The 17,573-nt window shown below is 47.6% G+C and overlaps 1 protein-coding gene across 1 annotated transcript; it reads left to right on the top strand.

Annotated features, from left to right (window-relative positions):
• Positions 1–104: 104 nt before the first annotated feature.
• JMJD6 (jumonji domain containing 6, arginine demethylase and lysine hydroxylase) lies at positions 105–12,784 on the top strand. The gene is made up of 7 exons (XM_040579432.1): positions 105–384; positions 1,286–1,674; positions 4,410–4,696; positions 6,027–6,162; positions 6,278–6,416; positions 7,063–7,190; positions 8,831–12,784. The coding sequence occupies exons 1-7, from the start codon at positions 217–219 to the stop codon at positions 8,865–8,867; spliced, it is 1,284 nt and encodes a 427-aa protein (XP_040435366.1). The 5' UTR covers positions 105–216; the 3' UTR covers positions 8,868–12,784.
• Positions 12,785–17,573: the final 4,789 nt, after the last annotated feature.

The following is a 17,573-nucleotide window of genomic DNA, read 5'->3' as shown; positions in this document are numbered from 1 at the left end:
GCCGCCCCTCTTCCTCGCCTCGACCAATCAGCGCCGGAGGTTGGGCGAGGCGCGGCAGAAGACGGCGGAGCAGCGAGCCAATAGGAGGGCGGCGGGGGCAGAGCCGCGGCGACAGCGGCGGCAAGGGGGTGAAATTTCTCGAAGGTGCGGCGGGTGCGCCGGGGCCGGGCCGGGCGCGGGGCGAGGTCTGGGGAGCGCCGGGGGCAGCGGTGGCGGATGGTGACGGTCCCCAAGGCTGCCGCCGACACCGCCGCCATGAATCATAAGAGCAAGAAGCGGATCCGTGAGGCGAAGCGCAGCGCCCGGCCCGAGCTGAAGGACTCGCTGGATTGGACCCGCCACAACTACTGCGAGACCTTCCCCCTCAGCCCTGCCGCCTGCAAGGTGCGCCCCGGGCGCCGCCCCGCCGCGCCTGGGGGGAGTGGGGGACGGGTGAGGGGCTGAGGGGAGTGGGGCGGACCTGAGGGGAATGTGGGGGGGGGGTGCCTGAGTGGGTCCTGAGGGAAAGGGAGAGGCCTGAGGGGAAGTGGAGGGGAGAGGGGCGACTGAGGGGGTCGTGAGGGGAATGGGGGTGGTGACTGACGGGGACCTGAGGGGAAGGAGGAGGGAGGAGTCTCGAGGGGAATCGGAGGGTGCCTGAGGGGAAGGAGGAGGCTTGAAGGGAATGGAGGTGGTGACTGAGGGGTTTCAGAGGGGAAGGGGGAGGCCTGAGGGGAATCGGGGTGCTGACTAGGGGGTTCCTGAGGGGAAGGGGGAAAAGGCCGCTTTCTTGTGGCCGGGATTGCCGCAGGGCTGGCAGGGCTCCCTGGGGTTGCTGGGGTGGAGACCCCGAAGGAGAGGATTAGGGCGGGGAGGGGGAGGCCAAGCAGCATCCGCGGTTTTTCCTCCTCCGGTGCAGGGCCCCGCCGGGGTGGGATGGGCTCCCTCAGTGCCGGAGTGCCCACGTAATTCCCAGGCACCTTCTCCGGGGTTGGCGAGGGGGGGGGGGGTGAGATGCAGTAGGGGGTGTGTAGCCGAAAGGGCAGGGCGGGTGGCCTCGCCATCTGGAGAATTAACTCGGTGGGGAGTGCCCAGCTGCTGATGTTGATGGTGTGCACAAGGAGCGGGGCATGCGAAATAGAACTGCAGCCTCGGGGAGCTTAAAATAATATGTAGGCTGCTTAATACCCTCGTGGGGTATTGCAAAGTACGAGTGCAAAGCTTCTCCACACAAACTTAGAAAGCACTGTTCTAGGCCGTTAGTCTGTCCTAATATCTGTTCTGTATTCTGCTCTTGGTTTCACAGGATAACGTGGAGAGGGCAGATGCACTCCAGTTAACAGTGGATGAATTTGTTGAGCGTTATGAAAAACCTTACAAGCCTGTAGTCCTGCTGAATGCTCAGGCTGGCTGGTCTGCCCAGGAGAAGTGGACTCTGGAGCGGCTGAAGCGCAAGTATAGGAACCAGAAGTTCAAATGTGGGGAGGACAATGACGGTTATTCTGTGAAGATGAAGATGAAATACTACATAGAGTATATGGAAACCACACGTGATGACAGCCCACTCTACATCTTTGACAGCAGTTATGGAGAGCATCCCAAGCGCAGGAAACTCCTGGAGGACTACAAAGTACCCAAATTCTTCACTGATGATCTCTTCCAGTATGCAGGGGAGAAACGAAGGCCACCTTACAGGTACAGTACAGTGACACCAAGATAAGACTAGGTATTTTCCATCTCATTAGCTATTCCTAAATAGGTACGATTGTCTTATATAAAACAAAGTGCTAGTTTTACATCTGCTCTTTCAAAATGAGTATACATCCATAACCCCGAGAGGGGGAAGGGCAGATTTGTGTATCACAATTTCTGATTTTGTCACCAGCATTGCTATGGGTTTATGGTTTGGTGGTTGGGGTTATTTTTATTTTTTGCGTTTTGTTAAGTCAGTTTACCATATTTCTTAGATTTAAAAATAACTTAGTTACTGAAAGTTATGAAGATTAATTTCTTGCTCTGTATGCCTTCTGGCTTTCAAATCTTAAGTACCTGAGGACTAGCTCCTGGGTTGTACACCAGTGGCTTATGTACAGTCTGGAATTTTGTTTAATTATAAGTCAGTTCTTTTAAGGTAAATATCTTAAGCTAGATTAGTATGAAGTGTGGAGACTAGTTATTAGCTCCCCTTCAGATGATTTTGAGAGAAAATGATATTTCACCTCTGTGTAGTCTTTTGAACTCCTTTTTTGCGTCTGATTGGAAAAAGGTTGAGATGACACTTCACCCCTGAGTCCATATGCAACAACTTTGTATTTGCGCTGTTAGAGACAAAACGATTTTCTGCCTGTGTTAATGTAACACTTAATAGCAGTACACGCATAACGTGAGCCCTCCAAAGTAATTAAAATCTTTACAGTGACATTATAATTGTCAGAGAATGCCTTGCCCTTCAAGTGGCATGAGGCTGTGATGGGGGGGAAGTTAAAATGAACAAGTGATGAATAATGGTGCTCTTCTCTGTGCTCTCTCGCATGTCTGTAGTCCAGTTGTGCTTTAGCAGGAGTGAAGCAGGAAACTAATCTGTTAAAAGACCACTGAAGTAGGTGGTGTTAACACTGTTACAGTGTTGTAACAGACCTTTTTTATAATTCATTTCTAGGAAGAATGTACAATATTGTGATAAAATGCAAAAGCACACCAGGTGTAGCCTCTAGTAGAAACTGAATACACTTAGAGAACTGGGAATCATTTATCTTTATAGATAAACCAGATAATCTGGTTGTGACTCACTTATATTGCTGTCTACCCCACACCCTCCCCACCTACAGGCACATGCTGAGCTCCTTACTTGTGATCTTGCTATTCGAAGTTCTTGTAGTTTGAGAGATGAGTGATGCAAGAGAGCACACTGATGCCTCCTAGAGTTAGGGATTTCATCTAGATACAGAAACTGATGAAGACTATCCAGTAGTTTAAGAGCATAATGGAAAATCCATCAGGAAGTGGTGCTTTCTAATCACATGATCAGGATATGAACTGTACAGATTGACCTCTGGATTGAGAGGTCTGTGACAGCATGTAGATCTTAAAATAAGAACACAAGCTGTTTAGAACATCTTTATTTGATTTCTTCCTTTTTAAATAAAGGCGGTAATTTTTTGAAGCTATTTACTGAAACAACTATTGGGGGCGTGTATTTTAAATTGAAGTTACAGGTTGTGAGGTTTTTAATGGTAAATTTGATGTCCTGTGGCAAACTAGGTTATGTTCATTGTAAATTAAGCACCTGGAGGAAGATGCTGGTAAATGATAGCCTTGCTAAATAAGGGTTTTTAAATCTTCTGCATGTGTAATTCGGGTTATAGTTAGAAAAAATGGTATTGAACAGTGCATCCGTCTGTGTACCAGACAGATCTTTATGTGTGTAATTTCTTCTGACTTCTTAGTGAAAGCTTTGGCTGTTCTGTTTGTGGTTTAATTAGCTTTCTAAGGCTAATACGAATCTAAAGACTGAATTGGCAATGGAAGTGACAGACACCTGCTTATTTACGTTTATATGGCTCCTTTGTGAAGTAGGAAGAGCACAGCTTGGTAACCAGACTTAAAGGCCTACAATTGGTGCTAGCAAATGATACTTGAAAACAGCTTAATTTGCACCTGCATTGGAAAGGGGTGATGGAGAGCTTGCAATGTTTCCTGAACCTTTGAACTCCTTGCTCGGTATCCCCTGCCTGTCAGCCATGCAGTTAAAGTCTGTTGTTAAGCATGTATAGTAGATAAAGTTCTCCACTGGGAGAAGTAAACCTTGCAAACAGGGAATGAGAATATACACACCAAATCCTGAATGGTCACTGGAGAATAAGCTCCATCTAGTTAAATGTTAAAATGAAAAGCCTGTTTAAGTGAACAGAAGGCACAGAGAGAGGCCACAGTTGCATAACTTTGCTCAATTCCTTACTTGTATTGGCGTTTGTTAGTTTCTCATTGTTCTGTGGTTCTGGATCTCTTTGAGTAGCAAATTTTAGAAAACCATAGGATTAGGAGAATCCTCCTGCATAGTAAGAATCTTAATGCAGGCTGTTGTGTTTCAATCATTCATAAACTTTAAAATCACTATATATTTTATTGACAAACTGTTTAAAACAAAATACAGCTGTGAAATATAAAAAGCTATCTTTGCTTTCCTGTCCCAGAGTCATTTCTGTCCCAGTTCATGTTGTTTTTTAGGTTAAGCACATGTTGCATCTTTTTGCTATAGTGTGAGCCTAACAATCTCAAGAAGGTAAATGAATGAACTGTAACTACCTTGATTTCTAACTGTATGTAAAATTAACAGCTGTAATTTTCTGTCTAATAGGAAGAAAAGAGAAGGTAGCTACTTGCTTGCTCTGACTAAAAGATTATTTTATTCCCCCCCACCCCCTATGCAGATGGTTTGTGATGGGCCCACCTCGTTCTGGAACAGGAATTCACATCGATCCCTTGGGAACTAGTGCGTGGAATGCCTTAGTCCAGGGACATAAGCGCTGGTGCCTGTTCCCTACCAGCACTCCCAGAGAGCTGATCAAAGTGACGCGAGAAGAGGGAGGGAACCAGCAGGATGAGGCTATCACTTGGTTCAGTGTTATCTACCCTAGGACACAGCTCCCCACCTGGCCCCCTGAATTCAAACCCCTGGAAATTTTACAGAAACCAGGCGAGACAGTCTTCGTGCCGGGTATGTACGGATCTCTCCAGTACGGAAATCTGGGAGGGAGAAGCATTTTTTTAACATTTGTGTGTGGTAGAGATGAAGAGAATATTTCAGCTTTGTTATCTGGTCCGTCTCTTACAAAAGAAAGTATTCTGACCTGTTTCAAAAGGAATATATATATTGTGATATGCGTTTCGAGACTATTCAGTTATTTTCTGAATGGCTTGTAGCATAGGATTGCAGGTTGTATGGATGACAAAACAAATGGGACCTGAGTTGCAGCATTGCAGGAATGTGATCCTGAACTAAATTGCATAATAGGAAACTGTCAAGGCATAAAATAATAAGTGTTTGAGCACTAGTTACTCTTAGACAAAAAACGTTTTGAATTTATATATGCTGAAGCAAATTCATGACTGAATTTTAGTAGCCTGGGTAGTCTGACTGCATATTAATTTGTCTTAGTTGTGGGAAAAGAACTACTTAAAAGCACCAACACCTTCCACCCACCTCTCTGTGGTTATGCTTCATCTTGCATTTGAAAGCAAAAGCTAAAGAAAGATCTGATGAAGATGCCATTCTCTTTGGGTGGCTACGCACTGTGCGTCCATTGTAACTGAGAGGTGAGATGGCTGGTGGATAAAGCAGGTGAGTTCAGTGGCAAATTGTAACTTCTAAATGTTGCATCGTTTTTGTGCAGCATGGCCCATAGCTTCTGTCCATATGGCTGATCTCATACATACATACAGCTGACATCATGTTTGAAGAGTGCCTTGTGATTGTCTTGGCACTTACTAGTGACTCCTCAGTTACCTTCTGTTAAGATTTTTAGCTGTTGGGTTTCATTATACCGTTTCCTTAGTCTTTTTATGAGGTTATAAGTGGGTAGTAAGAACACCACTGTCTATTTTTATACTGTGTGGGGAAACAATTTTATATCTATTTTTAAATGAAAGGTTAGTCTGTAGTCATAAGAACCTTACTAAATCAGCATGGAAAGGGCTCTCCAGCTTAACAGAAAGGGTCTCTGTGCAGTCTGGGTTACAATGGCTCTTGCTATTAAATGAGCTGTCAGTAGCCAGTGTGCTGCTGTCAAGTCAGATCTCGGTACTGTTTGTGAGCTGGATAATTTGGTCAGAGCATTGAGCAGCAGTCTTTTGTAACAAGAACCTGTAAAGCATTGGAGCAAATGCCAAAATAAGACTGAGGAAAGATGACATGGTGGCATCCTCACCTGGCTTTGGACAAAAAGGTCCAATTTCCACCTGTGCTATGGGAAAAGTGTTCACAACTGTTCTTGAACTTGCTTTCTGCTGTGTAGACAGAAACGGTCATTGGTGTTGTATGTTTATAGGTGGCTGGTGGCATGTAGTTCTCAATCTTGACACAACCATTGCCATCACGCAAAACTTTGCCAGCTGTACCAACTTCCCTGTGGTGTGGCACAAGACAGTAAGAGGGAGACCCAAATTGTCACGGAAGTGGTACAGGTGAGAGATTTAGTAGCTTTCTTTTCATATTCTCTATTTAAAACAAAAATACCCTGTTCATTTATGTGTAGTGTTACTGTTCAAAGGCTGACTCTGAAATTTCAACTGTATTTAGGATCCTAAAGCAGGAACATCCTGACCTGGCAGCCTTGGCTGATTCAGTTGACCTGCAAGAATCTACTGGTATTGCTTCCGATAGTTCTAGTGATTCTTCGAGTTCCTCAAGTTCCAGCTCCTCAGACTCTGATTCAGAGGTAATGCTTTTTACTACAGTAGGTCATCCATATCCTGCATTTGGATCGTTTTTTTCCATACCTGATCATGGTCCTCATCCTAATATTCTTGTCTTAAGGAAAAAATTGATAGAAAGCAACTAAACAGATCCACATGGCGGAGGAACCTTTGGTTCTGTTTGGTGAAGCCCCTCTTTGTATTTTTAAATGAATTCAGTTTGTCTGATCTTTATATGTATTGTAATAAATCTGTCTCTCAGCTAAGCCATGCTTGTGTAAAATGGCTGCAAAATTAATGTTTTTAAAAATGGGGAGGGGGAACAAGATCCAAAACAGACTGTCAATTATGACAGTGGACTTTTCTAGGCACCCAAGTCCTTCAGAAGGCATGGATTCTGCTCTCGGAAAATTAAGTCCTTCTAGGAGCCAGAAGGAACACACTCATTGTCTTGCCCCGAGCCAACTTAGTAATGAAATCGAAGAATGTACCTGTTCCTGATTTTTAAACACTTAATTTTAAATTGATTTCATGTGTCTTATCTAAAATAGCACATGCTTTGAATGTTGATTATTCAGGGTTGCTGAGGTAACTCTTATGGTGAATTACACAGCACAAACAGTTTACTTAAGTTTCTGTGAATTCTGGTTTCATCTCTTCATGTTTCAGTGTGACTCTGGCTCTGAGACGGAGGGGATGATGCACCGGAGGAAAAAAAGGAGAACATGCAGCATGATGGGTAACGGTGATACAACTTCCCAGGACGACTGTGTGAGCAAAGAGCGAAGCTCCTCCAGGTGACCTAATGGCAACTGTTGTTTTTAAACAAGCAAAAGGCAATACAAGGCAGAGCTGGCTGACTTCAGATAGGGTGATACATCAGGACAGAGGGATGGCGAGTGAGAGATTCCTTACAAAGCATAAAGCAGTTGGCCAGTGGTGATATCTTCCCTCCATGAATTATTTTAATTGCTCCACACTGGAAACTAAGATTCTTGATTATTTTTTTAATTAAGTTTTTTATTTATTAAATAAACAGTTTTATTACTTTTCCTAGTTGTCTCTTTTAATAGAGGGAAGTATTTGGTTTTAGTTCTGTTTAATGGGAGAGGTGGGATATTTTAACTGCGCTCTTCAGAGAGCACAAGTGAACAGTAAACAGTTAAAGATGAGGAATGATCAGGCAAGACTCAGGTTTCAATGCTTTGTTGTCCAAATGGAAAACCTTCAAGTAGTTGTAGGGTTTCTCACTGTTGCCTGGATTATTTCAGTTTGGCCCACTGTTATTTGTTACGGGCAAAACTCATCCCAAACTTCTGTTCACCTTTTGGTTTTGGGTGTTTGGGTATTTTTAGGAAGAAAAAAAAAAAAAAAGCAAGTTGCTAGTCAGTCTGGAGGGAGGGAATATTAACGTTTCAGAACCAGCATTAGATACTACTTAGGGTGAAGTTGCCGAGGGAGCCAGTTCTCTGGCCTTGCGAGGTTAAAAGCAGTGAAACACTGGGAGTCTGGGAGTATACTGCATGGCGGGACTTAGAAATTCTTTGGTAAATGAAGCATTTTCCTCATATAGCAGAGACTTGCCAAAAATCTTAAGCAAGCTTCTTGCAGTTTGGTTAACCAATGCTGCTGTATTAGCTGCCTGCCTGCATTCAGCTGCTGTCTAGTTACTGCGCTGTTGGATGCTCCAGGTCTGGCACAGATGCAAGTGCTGTGGTGGCTTACTGTGTGGTCTGCTAAGGAACTACTTGGGGAAGTCCAGATTCCCAGTAACAGGCCTGACTTCCTGGTGTAGGGCACTGCCTGAAGGCCTGTTTGCTCCTGTGTTACCATTTATCTTGCTCTCTTGTTTTCAGGAGTTGCTCATAGCTGAGTACAATTGAATTACAAGTACAGAGCATCATTAAAAAGTGGGAGAGAACCATACTGACTCTTATTTTGCTCTGGAGGCTTTAACAATTTGTTTGTTACAACATTCTCAAATTCTATTTCAGCAGCCAGTGTGACTTCAGGCAGGCAATGAGCAGCAGATCGTAACAAACCTTATTGCAGACCCTGTTTGTTTTGTTGGTTGGTTTTTTTTAAAAAGCTGTAAAATGCAGAGCACACATGCAAATGTTCTTCTGAAAATCCCATGTATTTTTTTTGCACTTCAAACTTTGAAATTTATACCTTAAATATTAAAAATTAGCACATTGCTTAGATCACTTGCTTTCCAGGTTTCACTGTTCTTCCTCCTGTACCTTGGTTGTTTCACTCTGTGAGGCTTTCTGTGATGGATAAATGGATAGAAACAGTTCCAAATGTAAAATGTTACCTAGCTTGTACAATTCTGTAGGAGGTATAAGCATGCAGTTAACCTGTATGCTGTGATCTTGTGTCCCGATATGAGACGAGTGCTATAGTTGTTGACAGACAGTTGTACTTTTTTTGACAGGATTAGGGAATCCTGTGGAGGCCGCAGCTACCCCTGAGAGATGACATCACTCGCCTAGAGGCAGCTGCCGATCGAAGCTCCATTAGCAGCCAGCCAGCTCTGTTCTGCCCCCTTCTGCTTCTGTTTCTCACAGTCCTTAACTTTTTGTCACTCTTCCTTGATCCAGACCTCCATCTTCATTATGTGCTGTCAAAGGTTGGCTCCTTAATAACTTCTAGGGGAATGCCCCGACTCTACATTATTGTGCAATGCTTTGTCCCCTCTGCGCCCCAAGTGAGTGCACTAATAACCCAGCTCTGGGTAAGGACATGCCAAGTATTTAATGGTTCACGTAACTGGCAAGGAAGACGACGGTCAGTTTTTAAAGAACTCTTTTTAAAACCAGCAGGTAAATGTAAAAACCTGCCTTGCTTTGACACTGTCATATGTTTACATGTTGTCCTGTACACTTGAGGAAAGGAACACCAGCCCTTTTGGCCTGTCTGAACGTCCAGCGGATCTTGCACCAGAACTTCAGGAAGGGAAAGTGGTATGAATGCTCCAGACACTGAAGCAACTTCAGTGGAGGTGACCACCGACCTGAAGCATCTTTCATGGTCTTAATCTACATGCATACATCTAAGGTGCAACACCTTAACCAGCAACAGTCCATTTACTTTTGCTCTGTGTTTGTTATGATGACTGGTAACAAAGATGCACTAGCACCTTGCGATCGGAAACTTGATGGGGCGGGAGAATCCTGGATTTCTTGCACAGCAAAAACTGTGGGGGGAAAAGCCAGCATTTGCCAGTAATTACGATCCTTTAGGTGCAGGCATGATGTTTAGCACGAGGCAAAGACTGACAATGTCTGGCTCTGATATAACAGTTGCTGGGCTTTAAATACCAAGCAGTTACAGGGCTGTGGGCTCATTCAGGCCAGTGGGGTTCACATACCTAAATGGCTTTTCTTTGAAGCTGTGAGTTCAGATGTTTCCAGAACTTGCAGTGCCAATTTTAAAGGACTGGGAGGGGGACATATTGTTGTTTTATGCTTTTTAAAAATGCGCTGTGTTGCTTAAGTCTGTGTAGATGCATTTGTGTTATGCTGGGTAAAGCTCTCATCCCCAAGGGATCTGTTGGAGCTGCTGGGTTTTTTTAGCAGGGGCTTGTGCTGGTAGTGTCAGCGAAAGAGGGCTGGCTGGCTGAAGGCGTGCTGCAAGGAAGTGATCCTTCTCTAGCTGAACAGCACAGCCAGAAGCTAGCTGTGTTGGGGTGCTTCCTTGGGTGCTCTCCTGAGACCTAGGAGATAGGTATTCCATCTCACTTCTTTCTTTGGGAGAGAAACCTTGAAAACAGAAGTGGTGTGTGTGCAGTCAACATGCAATAATGCCCAGGCACAGGTAGCAGAATTAAAAAGCAGATTGCAGCCTTAACTGTGACTTTCTTATACATGTTGTGTTTGATGGACCCCAGAACATTTGTTTGTCTGGGTTTTCTGACCTTTGTTTTTTAACCTTGTCTCTTCCTATTTAAACACTCTCTTCTTGAAGACCAGGCCATATCCTGTTGTACAAGGGAATCCTAAATATGTTTGTCAGGATTTCTGTTTCTGAATCTTCTGTGCCAGTCACTTTGTGTAGGAGCAGCGTGGTGGTGGAAGAATGGAGAGAGGGAAGGTTTTTTGGTACATTATTTAGCTGTCCAGACTCCTGGATTCCCTGTGATAGCCAGGCATAAATGAGCACGCTTGCTCTGTAGACTGCTGTAGATTCTTCTGCAGGATTACTTCTTTTTTCTAAAAAAAAAACAAAAACAACAAACAACAAAAAACTAAACAAAACAAAAACAACTTCTCAAACTCCTGGCATTTCTGGCCAAGGTTGCCTTTTTTCCTGCCCAGTTGAACAGCCTGGGAGCCTGCACAATCTGTATGTCTTCTCAAACAGAGCAGGCTGCAGCTGCTGCCTTTTGGAAGAACATGGGGGCCTGGAGAGGTGTGAGGGCTTAGAGGTCTCAGCTCTGTCATGATGAGAGGTTCCCTCAAAGAACTGTCCACTACCCTCTTCGGTGGCTTGACAGCATGCCAGTAAGATGGCTTATGCTGTAGCTTGCAGTTGCATTTAGCGTGCGTGGTTCGGTTTTGCAGTCTTAAAATCTTAGATGTGTGTGAAAGCCGGATTGCTGTACTGGGAAAGCTGCACCTCTACCACCAGAAGCACAGTGGGAAGATCCAGAGCAGAGTATTCTTCCGTGCCTATGAGCTCTTCCATAGTGTGAAATAAAACACTTTCAGGTTGAAGCCTGCTTGTTTGACATCCCTTGCAGAAAAGTGGTGTGTTTGAAATGGACTGCAGGCATCATGATACCAGCAATGCTGTACTGACTTCTTCACAAGGCACTTTCTGATCTGAAACAAAGGTGTATCTGTTTAGCTACCTGGGAATCGTGACTCCTGGGATCTCTGGTTCTTCCACTTACGGGCTCTTGCCTCAGCCGAATTGGTGAGCTTCTGTCTTTGTTTTAGTAGATGAGGAAAATACCTACCTCACAGGGGTGTTGTGAGGCTGAAATGTAATTACTGTGTGAGATGCTTTGAAGTCGTCCTCCCACAAAGTGTTCCAGACATCCTAAGCAAACTGAGACTTCCTAACCTGGTGTTAGCTTTTTGTAGCAGAAAACATTGGGGATGTTGTTCAGCACCCTTGGCCACATGGTGGTCTTTGGTGGCCCTTCCAGAATTGCTGTGTGGTACATAAATTGTAGCAAAACAAGGCATTTTGTTTTCACCAGAGTTTAACTATTGGCATTTCATGGTCTGCTCTAAACAGGGTGTCCTGCTAGATCAGGATGCTTAAGAACAGGACTAGATTAAATTATCCCTTATCAGGGGGTCAGCTTCACTGGCCTTGACAGAAGGGGGAGAGCTGGTGCTTCCCAGGCCCTCGTTCCAGGCTGGGGGAATGAGGAAGTTAAAAACTGTGCCTGCCTTGTGCCTAGGTGCACGTTTGTGGGAGGCTGAATGGGGAGGGGAGTGGGTTTTGTGCTCTCACTTCTCAGGCTTGTGCTTCTTGGGGCATCCGTGTCTCTTGTCCCATCCCCACCGCTTTTGTGTACTGTAGAGCCCCTGGATGTAGCAGGCCGCTGTGGTCCAGCACCCAGAGCCGGTGGGCCCCTCATTTCCTTGAGCCCCAAAGCAGCAGCACTGCCTTGCCTCGGGCCCCGCCAACACTTAGTCAGCCTGCTGGTGTTTTGTGGGCTGCCCTTTTCCCCAGGGACAGGCTTAGAGCCTCGTGCTGGGCTTGGGCCATGAGCTTCCCGATTGTACTGTGCATATCTGTGTCAATTGTCCTGCCTGCTCTGGTGAAAGGTAGAGAGATTTGTGAGCTCTGGCCATGCTTTTGAGTCTAGTAACCAATACAGGCTTGTCTGCTGTGACAGTTCAGGAGTAAACAAATAAATACGCCGTCAGAACTGTAGATGTGAACAACAGTGCCAGTCTCTGCACCTGTTCTCTGCACAAGTGCTGGGGGAGCAGGTGATGCCGAGGAAGCGCTGGCATACCTTCCTCCCCTTTCCAGCTCGGCTATGTTGGCTCCAGTTTGTCTTCTCAGTTACATGAAGCTTCTCCAAATGCTTAGGAGAAGGACAGCAACCTCTTTCATAATTAACCTAGACCCTTTTTCTCCCTGAATCCCCAGCCATCGTGGGGCAGGAAGCAAGAGTGTTGACTGAATATGAAATGCCTGTGTGGGCTAATTGTAATGGGAGGGTTTTGGCATCCCCCCTTGCAAAGGGGGGAAGGAAAGAGCTTAACTGATGGATTTGACAGTCACACTGTCGGCTCCAAGCCCTGCCACTGCTGTTAGCTGCTTTTATCACCCCATCCAGCAGAGCTGGGATACTCCTAATTGTCTTGTTCAGATGATTGTGGTTTTGCTTTTTATTTTAAATAAAATCAATTATTTTGCATTATCCTGTTGGCTAGCCACTTTTTTTTTTTTTTTTTTTTCATATCATGACCTGGGGAAAGAACCAAACTAAAACTGGAGGTGTATGCCTCTTTCACCAAGTACTGCAGTATGCTAAATGGGGTTTAGGTAATAGCTATGGGGGTGCTTTGGGGACTTTCTCTAGCTCTTTCTCACACGCTGTGATTAGTATGTCTGTATGGTGGGGTGTGTATTGGAAGCTGCTGGGGCTGTAGTGGCTTTGGGAAAAGGTTTGTGTCAGTAGCTTTTGTTACCAGATTGTTTTTTGCCCCTTCCCTGTCCTCTCCGTGCTGTATTACAAGAAGCGTTGTGTTGTATTTCTCTTGCCACCTCGTACTGGTGAGAGGGGTTTTCATCTTCCAGGGGTTGCCTGCTGCTTTCAGCTTAGCTTCTAGATAAGGCGCCCAGTGCAGAGGATTGCTGTGGAAGGGCTGGACTCCGAGCAGGGAGCTGAACAACCATCCTCCCATACCTGGGAGCTCAGAGAGAGCATCACCTCCAAGGGTGCTCTGGGGTGTCTGGAGCTGCCTCTTAAGGAGTTTGGCTGTGTGGTGGAATGAGGATTGAGAAAGTGGGAAAACTCGTGTATTTTGTTAGTGAGCTTTGTTGAAACGGGTAACTGTAGGTAGATAAGCTGAGTATGGAACAGCAGCCTGGAAGCCTTTGAAATACTTATATTAATATTTTGTAAAAGAAACACCTCAGAGTAAATGGTTTTATGGCAACAGACAGCAAGTTTGCTCGTTTCTGCATAAACCTCTGTCCTTCCCAAACTGATGTAAACACTCTTCTGGTGTCACCTATAAAAATTAAAGGGATTTTTTCCCTCCTTTCCAATGGCTCTCCAGAAGATCTGCCCCCGTGCCCTGTTCGTGCCTTCTGCTAGGTGCTGTCTAGCTGGATGCAGCCAAGCAGTCACAATTAGCAAACGAGCCCCTGTTCTCTGTGGGTGCTCTGGGCACGTCGGTGCTTGGCATTTAAGAAGACCCAAATCCAGAAAACGGTATGAATTGTGGTGGCTGAAAGCTATGTGGAGCCATTGTTTAAATACTTTTATAACATATATCTTCTGCTTTTAATTCCCAAGAGAGGCGATTTTGCATGCTCCCAGCTTCAAGATAATCCAGTTTTTCTTCCTAATTTGCAGGTACCGCTGGTACCTCCTTCGGTGCTGCTGTGGCCTTGCAATCTGGACTTGACTTATTTGTATTCCTCTGATTTATCTACCTATCTTTCTTTTTGTGACAGTTGCAACCTAATACCTCAATTCAACAAGGACAGCATACTGATATTTTTTTTTTTAATTGCTACTGGGGAGCCAATGGATGAGGTTACCTGAGCGGGATTGTGGAGGTCGGGTTGGCTGTGCTGCACCCTTGCTGATGTTCTTGCTCCTTCCCTCCAGTTTGATGCGAAAGCAAGTAACTGTCATTTCTGTTGTGGCACTTGGAAAGCCAGTGACAAGAGAGCAGGGCTGCATTCCTACTTGAGCATTAGGTGCAGCACTAAGTAGCTACATGCTGTAAGACTGGTTTGGGATTGAACTAACAAGCTTGTAGCATCTCTTTTCCCCAAGGCATATAAAAGACTCCTGTGCAGGACTGCGCTTCCTCTGGGTCTGGAGAAGTACAAACTGAGGCAGGTAGAGCTGATTGGGAATGTGTTCAAAAGGAAATAATCGCTCCATGTCCCTTGTGGTTTGAGAGCTGGCAGCTCCCAGCTGTAGGTGATGTCTGTAACCATTGTGTGTCCTCTTGTTCAACAGAAAGGCCTGAAACTGGGGGGCTGCCGCCGTCTGCGCTGCCTGCCAGCAAGAGGAGGAGGAGGGTGGCTGGCAGAGCAGCAGCTGGTCCAGCCATGTCCCAGCTGTGCTAGCCGGGAAGGCGTACGGGGGCGGGAGGAGCATTTCAGAATTGCTTTTCTAATGCAGCGCTGCCTGGTGTGGACACAAGGCTGTGCCTTTCCTCAGCTGTCCTGCTGCAGTCAGGACGGGACTGGCCACCAGTGTCCATGAGCTTTTGGTTCACTGTTAAGACTATCAGCTTGCCTTCAAGGGCAAGGTCAATCATCCAGCTGCTTCAGAACTTTGAAGATCAACAACAACTTGGAGCCTGCCCTGGCTCAGGGATTAGGTTGGAAAATGAGTTTTAATGTGATGGAAGAAGAGCTGTAGGGGTGAGACCAGAGACGTAGCGAGCAGAGGGGCTGGTAACGGGAGCTTAGGGAGAAGGTATAGAAACAAGCACTCGCAGGAGAGCTGCTTGGTAGGGTCACTCCTTTGGCAGGGCCTCTCCGAGGGAGCAAGGTACAGCCACCCTTCGCCCTTGTGCTGGCTCAGACCTCTGGGTGAGCTGAACTCTTCTTGCGATGTTTTGTTTGCTGCCACTTGTGAATTGAACCAGCTCTCTGAGCATCACTGCAGCACCAGAGCTGGCACATCACCAGGTGCGACAAAACACAGGAACAGCAGATCGTTTGGTGTCTTCCAAGCCTGTGTTGGCTGAAGAACAGGGCAAGTACAGGGACATTTCCTGGGATAGCTCCTCATTTTCTGTCATCAACACAGAGAGGATGTTACCGTCCTTGGCAAGAAAAAAGCAGTACTGGTGACTGGGAGCGTGACTGGGGGTTGCAGAAATAATTTGAGTTTGGAGCAGTTACAAAGACCAGTTTGTGCTGGAGCTTTACGTGAGGGGAATTGGGTTCTTGGAGGGCCTGGGAACAGAGAACCGTGTATGGAACAGGCGCTGCCTGAAGTCGCCAAGGTCTGTGCAGACCAGCAGCTGCTGCTTTCCCCGCTGGAAACCAGCGTGTGTCTGTTCAGCTCGCTTCACAGCTGACCCGTGCTTGGGTTATGGCCGGGGACAGGGGTATGGAAACTCAGCTTGCTTCAGCTGACTCCCGCTTTGGGTGGGAGGGATGCGACTGTGTCAGCAGAGAAGCTGGGAGCAGCTACTGCCTGCACAGTTCAGGTGCTGTGGGAGAGAGTAACATGCGGCGTGGTGAATCGGCCCTTCAGCGTCCCCGCGGAATTTTCTCCCGCGTGTTGAGCACGCTGCGCCCGGGATGCCAGGAGCAGCGCCGACCCCAGGGACCCAGCCCAGCCCAATCCCTCTTGCAGGCAAATTTGCAGCCCAGCATTTTCCATGGCGGGGGCTGCCTCCCGGAGCAGTTGTCACCGCGGCTGCCCGGAATTCCCCTTTGTTGGTGAAGCTCTTCAGCTGTCACCCAGCCCCTTATCCCCCCGCTGCGGCCTGGGGCTGGCAGCTCCCGAAAAGCAGCTGGTGTGCGGGGCCGGGGCTGTCGGCGAGCGGCCGCCCAAGCAGCCCCTTCCCCGGCCGGTGCAGAGCGGCTCGTCCCCCGGGAGAGGGCAGCGTCCCCACGCCGCGTCCCCACGCCGCTTCCCGGCCTGGGGCTGGCACCGCGGCCCGGGGCTGGTCCTGGCCCCTGCTGGGGCGCCGTACGGGGGATGGGGGGCTGCCCTCCCCCACCCCGCCTGCGGCAGCCCCCCGCAGCCGGCGGGCAGGGCCAGGGCAGAGCTCCCCGGCCTGGAGCTGGCGTGCGGCTCCATCCCCGCCCGCCCCGGCAGGAGCTGGCGGCATCAATCTCACCTCGCAGGTTGGTGGGGGAGCCATGGCAGCTGCCCCCTGCCCCCCGCAGTGCGAGCCTCGCTGCGTCGGGGCAAGCTTACTCCATCCGGGTGTCCCTGGAGAGCCACGAGGGGACGAGCCACTGTCACACGGGACCTGCTGGGCCTGCCTTCTCCCTGGGGGGTCATCACCCTCAGATCACATCCTGCAGGAGAGCCTAGCTGTCACCCCGGGTTTGGATGTGGGGGGCTGAGCCCTGCTGCTGATTCTGCCACCTCTCTGCTGTATGAAGCGATCTTGGCTGGAGCAGCGGCTCTCGCAGGTGCGTCCGTGACGCTGCTGTTGCTCTCAGGACCAGGGGTGGTGTTTTTCGGAGATGTCTGAGCCCTGCAGTTCTCAACTCGCCTACAAGTGCGGCAGGTTCCAGCAGCCTGATAGAGAATCGCTGCAGATCCAGAGCCAGAAGCTGCCAATGGTCGTCTCTGGCTGCAGCTCCTGCTTGGTTCCCCCGCCGGTCACCTCAACTACAAAAGAAGCCGTGAGAGCTGGTGCCTCTTATTTTAAGGCACTGAGAAATCCTTCTTGGGAGGTATGCGCTGAAGCACTCCATCTCTGTGCTGGGTTAATGCAAGCCACGTGCCACTGCATTCCTGCGCGGGCAAACACCCTCTAGCAGACTTCCAACCAAGAGCCGTGCAAAACATATGGTGCCGGGGAAAAAGAGCAGGAGATGTCCCGGATGTCAGCAGTAATCAAGGGGAGTGTGACAGCTGCAAATGTGTGCAAGGCCAAAACACCCCAAGTCACCCTACTGGCACGCCACAGTGGCCAGTTTCTGGCAGTCTTGCCACAAATCCCTCTTTGTCCCCAAAACAATCAGCATGAACACAGGAGCAAAGACCCAGTCCCGTGAGTGCCCCCACCCTGGTTCTGTCTCCAGCTGTGAGCGATTTCCAGGGCTCAGGGGAAGTCTCCGAAAGCAGGTGATGCGTTGGACTGGGGACGATGCCTTCATGGCTGCTGCAGGTGGGTCTGCTCAGCTCCAAGGTTATTTAGAAAACTAGAAGAAATAAACCCAAACCTGATTAACTACTGATTCCCAAATCGCCTCTCCAAACACACGGTGGTGATGTATCACATACCCGAGGCTGTGCCAGGCTCTAATCAGCAATCACCCTGTCC

Source organism: Falco naumanni, chromosome 1 (genome assembly GCF_017639655.2).
Source record: "Falco naumanni isolate bFalNau1 chromosome 1, bFalNau1.pat, whole genome shotgun sequence".
NCBI classification, from domain to species: Eukaryota; Metazoa; Chordata; class Aves; order Falconiformes; family Falconidae; genus Falco; species Falco naumanni.
Note: the sequence above shows the minus strand (reverse complement) of the source record. Positions and strands in the feature narration are given on the sequence as shown.